General features: G+C 40.6%; 1 protein-coding gene across 2 annotated transcripts in view; it reads left to right on the forward strand.

Annotated features, from left to right (window-relative positions):
* Nucleotides 1-10,148, forward strand: part of SCG3 (secretogranin III) — a 272,632-nt gene extending 262,484 nt beyond the window's left edge. Inside the window, exon 12 of one of the 2 annotated variants that reach the window (XM_078684829.1) lies at nt 8,865-10,148. In XM_078684829.1, coding sequence (XP_078540955.1) covers nt 8,865-8,983 — 119 coding nt within the window. In that variant the 3' untranslated portion in view covers nt 8,984-10,148. The remainder of the gene's footprint in view (nt 1-8,864) is intronic. The other variant, XM_078684830.1, reaches the window with a different exon arrangement.
* Nucleotides 10,149-12,789: the final 2,641 nt, after the last annotated feature.

The raw sequence follows: 12,789 nt of genomic DNA on the forward strand, positions 1-12,789 counted from the left end.
TAGGTGCCCTTCTTTTCGCTTTGCTTGGTTTATTCATAAATTTGCGTTGCTATGTTCATGCAAGGTTGACATTGCCTTGAAAGCTGAAGTAAAGCTAGGAATTACGTTTATGGTTTTTAGTCCCTTCTTTAAAACTCAACAAGTTGAAAAATAGGGATGATTGTCAGTGTGGCACGACGCTGACTGTCTAGTCTCAGGAGAGTCCGTGGAATTTCTGTATGGCTACTTGTACTGGGTGAGTCATGAAAAAAATGGTGAGGAGCACACCCTTCTTATGTATTTTCTTTGACCGAGAAGGCTCACATTGTTTCAGTAAGGGTCAGAAACGTGAAGCCCTCTACTTTCCGCAGGCAGGACATTTCTCCAATATCAGCTAAAACTTTCCATACATAGCATTGCATCAGAAAAAGGTTTTGTGATTGGTAATCTGGGTTAATTCCGTTCCTTTTGATGCGTGCTTAAGTCTATTGTTGGACCTGGCGGGGTATCTCTCTTGAATTCAATTCCATGGTTTACATTTAGCGCAGCCTCCCATCGAGTGGCTGCACATGGTCTTTTATCAGTGTTCACCCCACCAGTGGTCAGCATACAGTATTATCGGGAATTCGATCTTTCACCTCCCATGAATGATGTGCGGGTGCCCAGTATAAAACATGCCACAGGCCCTCTGTACTCGGTATAGTTGAATTTGTACAGAGCTTCATAACAGTGTTTCTACATAGCATGTTTTAGGAGTATAATATTGCCTTGTTGGTTTGTACGTTATATGTATTGCATGCAATTTCTGTTTTCTTTATGCTAAATCTGGTTGCATAATTTTCTCACAGATGAGACTTGGCTCGAGATACAAACGTCTCACCGAAAATGTACCCCATTCCATTTATGGAAGAACGTGCCTGATTTATTTTTTCCCGTTACTAATCTCTGTCCTGTGCCTATTGATCTCCCCTTCAAGCCTTTTTTCTTCTTTAACTATAAAAGCCCTTCCCCTAATTTTCATACTCTGAGTGCCCCTACTGTCAGGCATGCTGCAATCACACCAAACTCCATAGAGGTATGTATCCCTATATCTGTGTTCAGAGTGACTGATCCGCATTCGTTTCCCCTTAATCGCAATAAACAAATACACAATTATAAAAATAAGAAACCACGAGTGCACACGAATTCCATCAAGAGTTATGCCATGGTGGCTCTGAGAGTTTGCCTTTTATAATATTAAATTATACCAACTCCGACGTTCACCCTTCCATGGTCGACAAACTGAGTGCCATTGAAGGGGCTGAGAGTAACATCTGTTACAGACATTTGAAAGGGCAGAAGAATAAAAGCAAACTAAGATATAGTTGCTTCTTTTAGTCTCACTAAATCTATATTGGGCTCCGAAAATATCGGTATCCATCCCATTGAAATAATATGCAAATTATTATTTTTGCATCATAGATCGTGATGGAGGAAAGCACTGGGAGACTGCCCATGGTGTTTTTATCAGTTGCCCTAAATCAAAATCTCATCGCAAACTTGTGTGCACCCGAGGCACGGGTTGACATGTGTGAGGTTTTGCGTTGCCCCAGTCACTGTTTCCACTCCTATATTTGATAATAATATTCCCCAGCGTAAAATGTATCGAGATTATCCTCTATTGCCACTACTTGGAGTTCATCCATCTCTCATCAGGCCCTTATGCTGCATGTGCCTGTACAGTGTTCAGTAGTATGTGATGATTGTATGCTCTGAGGGATGTTCTAAATAATTGTGGTCAGGACCAGGATGTGGTGGGGAAACATTGGCATATTTTGCCTCTTGAGGCAAATACCACACAATTATATTAGAATCCACTTTTAGAACTTCCAGCACAATCCCACGCGTTTTTTCTAGTTCCTTAAATGCGAATTTAATCCCACCAGAGAATAGCTAAAATCGTGCACTACCAAGCTAAAATTGTATTACATTTGTTTGATTATTTTCTTGCCATTTTGTCATTGAAAATGAGCTGAGTGGCCACTGTGCTGATGATTTTAGAAACCTGGGTTTTTTCCTCTCCTTCACTTGACCTAAATAAATGTGAGACTGTGCATATAACTTATCACTCCGTTGCTGAAACTGCATATGTGGGAAGTAAAAAGGGCTTCAACCCCAGTACACAAGAGCAGAGACCCATGAGATGTACCACTTGCAGGTCTAGTCTTGCAGCAGTTTGCAGCTGTGAGCAAAATCTTAAAGGAAGACTAAATCCAATTAGAAAAATGGATAGACATCTTTACTGTCCTGCAACAGATAGTAGGCCATTTGTACCTCATCTAGTTTATTTCAAGCTCCCTGTACTCTTTATTGATGTCATAATTACACTTTCTCAATCACTATATTAACCATATTGCTTTCTAAAATTGATTGAAAATGCACCATCTACACTCTCTTTTTTAAAATGTTCTTGGGGGAGGGGAACCCCCGAAGTCCATGTATGGTATACTGGCCACCGGGTACTTGTCAAGAACTTTTATGCCTCACCACTTTGAAATATCACCAGCTGCCACTGTCTATACCATTCAACTGGTTTCTCTCTCAATTTTGGGAACTCATTTGTAAAAGACAAAATATCCTGTCGACTCCATGGAACATGCACGCATCAACCACCAGGTACCTCCCTCATGGGACACAATCTTTCAACTTTCCCTGTTTCTTTCATCAAATATGCATTAGACGCTTCCTTAACCTGTGCTTCTTCCTTTTTTCTTTTGCCACCTCACTCTCCATTTAACAAGGTCTCCCCATTTCAACAAGATACACAACAACTCTTTCACTTGCAATTTTCTTCCAGAAACATTAGTATTTTCCAGAGCCTTGTCAGTAAAATCCACTCAATAAGGCTTCTGTAATACCTTTGATTATCCTATGTCTATACCCATCTCAGAGGATAGTTCTGTGAATTTCTCATGAAACAATCTCACATTTCTGGTTATACTCCAGCATACAAACAACAATTATTTTTCATCATAGGTGTTCAATCTATCTATTCCCACATTTCCAGCAATCAATTCTTCCAATTCTGCCTTTAATATGTAAATGTCTAATATTTTATTTGGTGAAATCAGTTTTTCAATCCCTTGTGCCCATCGCTCTAAATCTTCTGGTGTTACTGATGTGGCACTCCGGACCCCTGAGGATGTTACTGTCCTACCCTCTTTTGATCTGCTAGGTATGACCCTCTTTGGGGTTCCGCTCACATTGTCTCTTATCGGTAGATCCATTAATGAAATGACTGAATCACAGTCACTTGCTTGGTCATCAGATATTATGATTGTACTGTAGCTGGTGATCCTGGACAATCTACTTTATCTTCATATAAAAGAACAACAGAACCTATTGTTACAGGTATTGTCAATGCTTCAGGATTACATTTAGTTGGGTTATTTTCTTTATTAATTATTTGCTATTTTTATTCATGGCTTCTTTTTCTTTATCATAAAGTACCCTTTTAACTGTTTGCTCATGTATAACCTGTGGAATCAATGTTGGTCCTAATATTGAAGCACTTGAGATAACTTTACTTGATATGGTGGTGGGTTTTTACTCAAAATGTCCTCTAATAACTCATCTTCAGATTCACCATATCCTGTCGTATTCAAATGTTTAGATTTTTCCTTACACTTACTCCCTGTCTGTCCATCAGCCATTAATACTGGATATAAGCCCTCTGATACAATTGCTCTTCTCCACTGTTTCATCTGTTCTTCACGCGTCCCATTCATACCTCTGGTATAAAATCATGAAAATGTTCCTCTTCTACCCATTTCTCTCTCAAATGACTCAGTCTCCCATTCTTCTAACGCCTCATACTGAGTTAATCTAGGTCTTGGTCTAGTTCATACATCAGCATCCTTAAATTCTGTAAAATTCTTCCATTAAAGGTACCATGCTCTGGAAAGCTAAAACACCATCATATTTTGTGTATTCCATCCATACACATGTATGATAATCTCTCTCCATCATCATGAATGAAGCAGGCGTTTTAGGTGGCAGAATAGGAATTCCCTCTCTAGTCAAAACGGGTTTATCTTTCTTGAAAAGATTTTTAATTTTCTTTATAAATTACACTTTTCTCCTTTCTCCATATATTTTAGATACTCGATGAATAAAACAATAATCTGCAAAACTTCGAATTTTTCTGTCAAGGCGTCTCGTATCAAAAAACAAATGAGAATCAAGCATACAAATTTTCACTGCAGTGTGGTTTCTATCGCCACCCGCTATTCACTTTTTCCCCGCGAAATTCTGGACAACATAAAACAAAACATAACACAACAATAATCAATAATCAATACTTATCACCAAACTAGTCAATAATAACCATAGCTCTGCTACCAGAAAACTGATCCAGCGGGTTACCAGCAACAGGTAATCTAACACCACATACTCAACTGGGCCTAAAAATTAATTCACAACACACTGGTAATAACAGCTGGGGTCATGTTTTGTAATTCTCTAGATTAGTTATCTCTAGTCCCTAACTAATCTTTCACTGATCAAAAACTTCTTTCCTCTGGTCAATGGACCACTAGTTGAGCTAGTTGATGGTGAAATGACATATGATTTCAAATATACTTACACATTGGAAATGATCACAGAGTTGGGATGAATTTAAAGTTTTATCTCAGATTAATTCATGTGAACCACTTACAGAGTACAGAACAAACTCCGCATCTCATTGGAAGGAAGATTCAAACAATCAATCAAAATGCATTCATTTATACTTTACAATGACACTGCATGAAAAGGAGAGGATAGAGAGAAAAGCACACAAGCGCATACACAGATATATTTATATTTACCTGGAATGGTGTAAAAACCAACTCCCAGGCCTATGAATTGGTAAGGGTCCCCCAGGAAAGATCTGGCGAACAAAGGCTTCAGGACAGGAATTAGGACAGGAATCAGGACAGGACAGAAGACCTCTCTATCACCGACGCTTGCGTAACACCTCTCTCTGACACTCTCTTCCTCCTCGAGATTCTTCTGAGATCTTCTTATAAATTATTTTGTTGAAGATAATTGGTTCAGAGATTCGATTCTTCTTCAGCATCAATTGTCACTCCAACAGCATCCCGGTGTCATGCGTCAGGAGTTCCGTCTCCAGACTCTGTGCTCTTCAGACAGCATCCCAGCCTCAAGCTTTAACTAACTAACTAATGTTACCTCAATTATACCTTTCTGTATGCTGGTACCACCCAATAATGTTTCAAACTTATGAAAATACTAACTCTGATTGGATAGGCAAGGGGAGGTGATCATCACACCATGCTTACTTATTACTCTTTTCAGTTAGCCCTTTGTTAAAAAGCCATCCCCATAATTCTTTAATCAAACTTTATTTCCCACCCACATTCACAATGTAATTGTCACAAATTATAAAACGTCTGCAGGTTCCCATCCATTTCAGTGGACTGTCGTTCCTGTTCTCAGGAGAGTATCCATCAGGAACCTTGAACGACGTTCAAGTTGACATTGCGTCTTCCAGTTTGGTTGCACTATGCATTTGCGGTAGAACGAGAGGGAATAGACTGTGGCTCACGATTCTAGGCCCAGAATAAGCGCTATTGAAAGAGTCAAAAAGACAAATGTTAAAACCAAAAATAAATGGTTTCACTGTATACCACCTATCTCTACTCTACTCCCATTTACTTATTATTACTTCCCACATTAGCATTAGTAACATAGCTGAGTTACGTTTTTCAGCAAGCAGGTGGCAAGCATGTGGGTTTCAATCAGCCATTTTGTTAACTACTGCGCAAGTGCAGAAAGTTCTCTCGAAACAAGAGATACATCATACTACGTAGCTGCAGTAGACGCATGCGCACTCAAGATTTTTGGTTAGCGGCCATTTTACAATTACACTCGAGTCACTTATTAATAAAACACAAAGGCAAGCTTCGACTTTTCTAAGAAATGTGGTGTAATGCATTTTATTTCCACAATACAAGGGTTAGAGGTTACATGAGAAGATTGCTTCCAAGCAAGTCTCTTTTCCAAGAGTCCTTGCTCCGTCAACACTTAAACCTATTAAACAAAAGTCATGGCTGACCTAGAGTGAAATAGCTTTTGGCTTCTATTTCACTGTGAGGGCACACTATCTCCAATATGTAGTGTGTTGTATCCTTATATATCAGCACCCTGCCCTGTCAGCTTACAAGAAAGTCTTTAAGGGTGATTTATGAATGTATTAAAAAATGATTTTTCTACATGACAAAGGCATGTTTTCTCTGCCACGTGTCACCAAAGTTGATTTAAAATGTAGCCTTCCAGTGCACACACATGCTCCTGGCAGAAATATATTTTTATAATAATGATTTGCTTCTTCAAAGTAAATACACAGAACGATCACAGATATAGCATTCTTATCCATCCCTGGTACCTAACTCATAGCTCACTGCAGACGCCCAAGTCTTTGAGGTGCTTAATTTTTTTAATAAGATTATCTATGACAATTGCACAAGGGCAGCTAGCTTTTTCCATCTGACTGAAACCTTTGATACAGATTTATATTGGAGGACAATACTGGACAAGATGTACAAGCAGAGCATGTACATCTATGTTCTTTATCCTCAAATAACGTGTCCTTTCTTACAGTACCCTGTATTTGTCTTGACCAAACAGAGAGTGTTTAGACAAAAAGTGCATTGTCACAATTTTGTTTATCGCCACAAGACACCCACTTAGGCATGCCTGGTTTTTATCTCAATACGTTGACATTTTGTCATTTTTATTTGAAAAGAGCAGCAGTACAATGAGATAGGTAAGCTGTTAGTATCCTTACATCCTTCTACCTAGCCTGTGTATGAAGCATGCCTCAGACCTCAGACAGTAACTACTCAGAGGTATGAAGGGTGAAAAGAAATGTATCTCACTATGTCCAGTAAGGAAGACTGATCTTTACAAGTTTAGTTATTTGTAAGAATAATTTGAAAGACGTTCTTAAAATGACAGTGGCCTGTGTACAAGACTATCTCATTCCAAAAAAGAATCTTGTTGTAATCCAAGCCTTGTTACTTATGCTTAGAGCTCTCTTATAACCATGATATGTTCTGTGGAACGTAGGTACCATGGAGACAACGGAACGAGGAGGATTTGAATAAAGGGAGGGGCTGTTGAAGCTGGGTTAAAGGAAGCTAGGTAACCTGTTGATGGATTACACGCCATATATAGCACCTGCAGAGGGTTCAGAATGCGGCGGCCCGTATTCTGGTTGCACTGCCTAGATCGTGCTCAGTTGCGCACGTGCTCCCCAAACTTCATTGGTTGCCTGTCGAAGAGCGCATTCAGTTTAAGGATCTGTGCGTATCGCACCAGATCTTGACTCACCAGGCCCATTTGGGGCTATCTAATCTGTTAGAATTCTATGTGCCTGGGCGCCCATTGAGATCTGCCGACCTAGCGTTGGTCGGTACTCCCCGAGTTTGGAAAGCCAGAGCCGGGGGGCGTTCGCTTCCTGCTCCTATTAGAGCAATTCAGAATCATTTGGCATTTCGAAAAGCCTTAAAGACCTGGCTCTTCCCTGCTTCCTCTGTTTAACACTCTGTTTCACTCCTGGGCTCTTGTCTTCGGTCTCTGGTGGCGCTGGGATGCCCCGTCGCTGGGGCAGCTATGCGCAATACAAATCCGAATAAATGTCTTATGGTTTCTTTGAACTAAACAAATTTATCTCACTCATGTTTTTGCAATGGAAAAAAAGTTACATGTGCTAATGACAATGGTGCTTTCCACTCGGTGAAAATTCTGCATTAATAAATGGCATGCTTTTTAATCATCCTGGAAACATACAACTATTATAGATTCTTGGAGTACTACTAGGATCTCTTGTGCATCAGTAGAAAGTCATATATTTGATCCACATATAGGAGTAACCCTTTAGAGGTAGATTTCCAACTTTTTCATGTGGCCAGTATACTACCAAAATATCAAAGCGTAAATGTCATACTACAGCAAATCTTGTAGTTAGAATATAGATTAAAAAAATATTTGCAATGTGTATATAGGTGAGCATATATTTACTATTCTTAACTCACGTATGTGTGAGTTCACAACATTTATAACTTTAAAGATGTGGTAGTTGATAATCTGAATATGCTATTTATATATAGGTAAGTATATATTTACTATTCTTAACTCACGTATGTGTAATTTCAAAACATTTATAACTAAAGATGCAGTAGTTGATATTCTGAATATGCTATTTATATATAGGTAAGTATATATTTACTATTCTTAACTCACGTATGTGTAATTTCACAACATTTATAACTTTAAAGATGTGGTAGTCGATATTCTGAATATGGTATTTTTGTAGCACAAACATTTTGTGCTTGACATTCTGTCTTTCAGGCCACAGATAGTACAATATCACATAGGCCAGTCAGCATGTTGCAGCTTTATGTTTAGCTTTATGTGGTCTTAAGATCTAAGAATTGGCTAAAAGCTGGTTTTGAGCCTAAAGGGATGTGGCTCTGTGATCTCCCAGGGTGATGTTTGCCATCTGGGACTTCATGCTTCCTGATGTCATAGCCAAAGGCATGCAGTGGGCCTCTGATCCCACAGAGAAGAGGGTATTAAATTATCTCTTCACCATCCACAAGACATGGCAACTTCCCTCTGTAACTCCACTCAGTACTACTGCATTCAAACACATGGAGTATTTTTTAAATTGTTTTTAAAATATCTTTGTAAATATCTTTACTTAGGCTTCAATTAAAGAGGACTGGGTGTCTTTCTAATTTCAGAAAGTTCTCGTTTCTGAACGTTAATGTTAAAAATGGGCATCTTTGCAATGTTTCTGTAAAACCATCAGGTTAATATTTCTGTTTTGATTATTTCAGGTTATGAACTCTCCAAACTCCGAGATTTCATTGATCAGCAAGCCGATTCTTATGTGGAGAAAGGGATTCTGGACAAGGAAGAAGCCAAGGTCATCAAGCGCATCTATGACAGTCTGTGACCACAACTGGGACGCGGACGGTCAATGACTCTGATTGCTGAACATGTATGAAAAAACTGTAGATTCTCTCACTTCTGGCTCAGAGATCCTAATAGGTCTACCAGGATTCCATTAAACCAGAAACTCCATTTGCTATATATTGACTCTTTACTGTGTTGATTTAGAATTCTTGCTAGAAAGTGCTGCCTGACGTTGCCAAGAGGCGAGTCACCTTGAAAGCCCAAATTGAATCTGAGCATTGATATTAAACAGGGTAAGCATCTATAAATAGGCTTCATTTCATGCATCTCTGCGTTTTGTGTTTTGTTTTAAACCCGCTGAAAGAAAAGGCGGGTAATGCTGTCAAGTTACAGTACAGTCTTTCATTTGTCAAACAGGAGAGGCTCACTGTGGCGCTATTTATGAGAAGACCCTTGGGTCCACTCCACATGTTAGCGTATAGGGGAGATATTCATGCAGAAAGTAACAGACTCTAGGAGTAGATTATTCTCATCAGTGTGGCTGGATTTGTGAAGGACGTGGTTAAAACTGGGAACCATTTGCCATCACATGGGAAACGTTATGTTAAACCCCATTCGTAATTTACTCATTTGTGCCAATTCATATTGTGTTTCTTGAGTTTTTATCTACATAATAAACGGTGGATAAGTTGCCCTTACAAATGTCGGTGAGTCAGTAACAGGAACAGCAGTATGGTCACTTGCCCTTACAAAAATATTGGTAACAACAACACTAACCAGCTCTCAGGTGGAACTGTGAAAAAGTTGGCTTATTTTTCCCAAATACAATATGACAATTTTTCAGTGCTAAAAAGATGCGGCTTGGGGGTAAATCAATTAAATAACATACATTATTCAACTCTAATTTGCTTATATACAATTCCTGACTTGGGCCAGATGACTTCCTGGAAAACCAGATATTGTGAATCATCATACCTACCTTCAATTTGCTACTTGTGCATTGGCATTTGCACTGACTTGTCCTGTGCACTGCATGGCCACTCCCATTGGTTGCCCTCTGTTCCAGAATTTAAATATGAGCAAGTTACGTATTCACAACTTACAATTATGGAATTCTTTTTCTATTTTGAGTTTACACATTTTATCTATCTGTGACTCATGCCTCAAAGTTTATCTATTAAAAATAATATTTTCATCTCACCGTCCATGCATTAACGCGGCTATCGTGGTTTCATTGTGTCAATGTCACATGCCTGTCAATCTTCACCTTACTGCAGATGTCACACTTGAACGTAACTGATGAACTGTGCATAATACAGACACCAAGGGTTCTGTTGAGGCCTCTATAGGGGACCCCATTAGTTTGTGCCTCGGAACATAATTTGCAGTTGTCTTGTCTCAATGTGCATGTACACTTGTCAGCATGGGTACTCTTAGTTATTGCCAAAAAACTGTATATGGCGTTGGGATTTCAAATCCTAAACATAAAACAAAACCCTAAAGTCTTTTTGTAGTATTGCAAATGGAGATGCGTTGAATGATTACCAAAAATACCTTATGTTTCCATCGATATGACCTGACAGCAAGAAGGTTTCCGGGATTATAATTGGGGTGGGCGTAGTTCGCGAAGTAGCGCTACACGTAGCTACGCAAAGTGCACTTCGCACTACGCGAGCTAAGCGTAGCACTATGTGAACTGCATAGTAGCATGTTCGCACTGTGCAAGATGTCGTTTTCAATGATTGCACAGTGCGGACAAGCATCCGTCACTGTGCAATCATTGAAAACACCATCTTGCACAGTGCGAGCTGTACTTTTCTGCCGCTTGAGTAGATTTTTACTGGTAGTTTCTCATCGCGAGCAGTTGCGAGCATGCGCGACCACTCGCAATGAGAAACCTGACCTCCCTGCGTTGAGAATCTTGCTGGGAGGTTTATTTTCCATGCTCGCGGTCGGCAACTTGATGATTCTGATCGCGAACAAGGAAAAGTTTCGTGAGGATGTCATTTTCCTTGCTCCCGGTCGCCAACTTGACGTTGAGGACCGCGAGCAAGCAAAAAATTACTGCTGCACTATGCTACACTACGCATGTTTGCACTGCGCTACGTGCAGTTCGCGTAGTACGAAGTTGCGCAAACTTCGCAAACTACGCGAGTGTAGCATAGTGCTTTGCCCAGGGTTAATTATAATCCTATTTCCGTGCAAAAGTGGAGGCGTAATGATGCAAAAGCACTGTGTAGGACCCAGTCAGTAATGTGTCTAGTCTATGTGGCTCTTAGACGGTGATGCTTATGTTGTTTGTACAATCCACATGATAGCAGACCTGCCAACCCACATGGTGCCACCTTGTGTCACACAATAGTGCAGCTCTTCAGACGGTCACCTGGTGAAGAGCCGATATCACATGGCGAGCATAGGGTAAACTGGAAAACCCTACACAGGGTAGGTTTACAGCTTGTGTGGTGGAGGCTCTGCATTCTTAGCATCCTCTTCAGAACACTAGCGGTGGCCTCAGAAGCCTTTGTTTTTGTATTTTGAAGTAGACGAGGAGGATTATTAGGTAACAACATGTACTATGCCCCGCCACCTCTCCATTGCTACTCCCCTTATATTGTCGATCAAGTCCAATGTAGTCAATTAGATCTGAAGTGTCCCACCCTATCCAACCTGCACCCTCTTTCACACGGTGGAACAGTTTGGCAGGTCTGTGATAAGTAGAATGACAATGTACCAAATTAGAGACCATTAGTCACTTCCTATATCTTTCTGAGGAATGACAACACAAAGACAAAAAACAAAACTTACCTGCTCTGCTGCCTGCCGCATCACCGCTCTTCTGCTCCTCAATGCAGCACAGGCTTCTAGTTTCCCGTGCAGCCATTCCTGACATTGCCCTCGTGCATGAGAGCAGCATCAGGATTGGCCTGAGCGCCCTCGATTTGTGCTCCCACGGAGATGTGCTTTGCTGTCTCCAGCTGGGTTGGAGACAGCTCAGTGCACATGTCGGTTTGGCTATCCTGAGACTTGCTGATAACCTACCACTCCTCCTGGTGACTGCCCTCACAATGGCCACGCCCACAAGATTCAGCCTGGCCTAGAACTTGACAAATAAAACAATAATACACCTGTTTTATTATCATTTTATTTTTTAAGTATTGGAGGCTGCTGGTGGGGGCACGCTCCGCTATATCGGAGGTGCCGCCTCTGGAGGGACCCTCCTGGATCCCACCATGGGGATGCTAGGACTAGACAAATTGTTACTCTAGCTTTTTCCTAGTTGGGCAGCAGGCTAGGGGGCTGTCTTTCGAGCTGTATGGGCTACCATTATCCAACCATGAAAGCATACATGGCCATGGGATTGTAAGACTCTTCTGTAACACATAATAAAACCTATCCTTCAAATATGGATGTTTCCTCACTTGCATAGAGCAGCGCTTCCCAGCATTTGTGGTATTACAGTGTTATATAGAATGGTCCCATCTAAGAGGCAGGATCCTTATTAAGGTGTGATGGACATAACCATTGGCTTTCTGGAGAGCCACCTAATAAAGAATGGCAACAGGCATCTTTATGAAGAGAAGTATGGAGCTGCACAGGTGCAGGCTTTGCCAGTCTGGCTAAGGGTACACTGGTAGTATCTGCACTTGATGGAAACTCTGAGCATGCACACAGAAACAAAAGAAAGCCAAAACAGTGGAAGAATTCTCAAACCCCGAGAGTGACAGCACCCCCTCCCAAGAACTGTTCAACACACTTCTTCTACAACAAGATCTCAGCCATCTATGAAAACTTAAAATCCCAACTCTCCAGCCGCCAACGGCATCAGCCTCCTTACACCTACAAACA

This window comes from Lissotriton helveticus, chromosome 3_2 (genome assembly GCF_964261635.1).
Source record: "Lissotriton helveticus chromosome 3_2, aLisHel1.1, whole genome shotgun sequence".
In the NCBI taxonomy this organism is placed as follows: domain Eukaryota; kingdom Metazoa; phylum Chordata; class Amphibia; order Caudata; family Salamandridae; genus Lissotriton; species Lissotriton helveticus.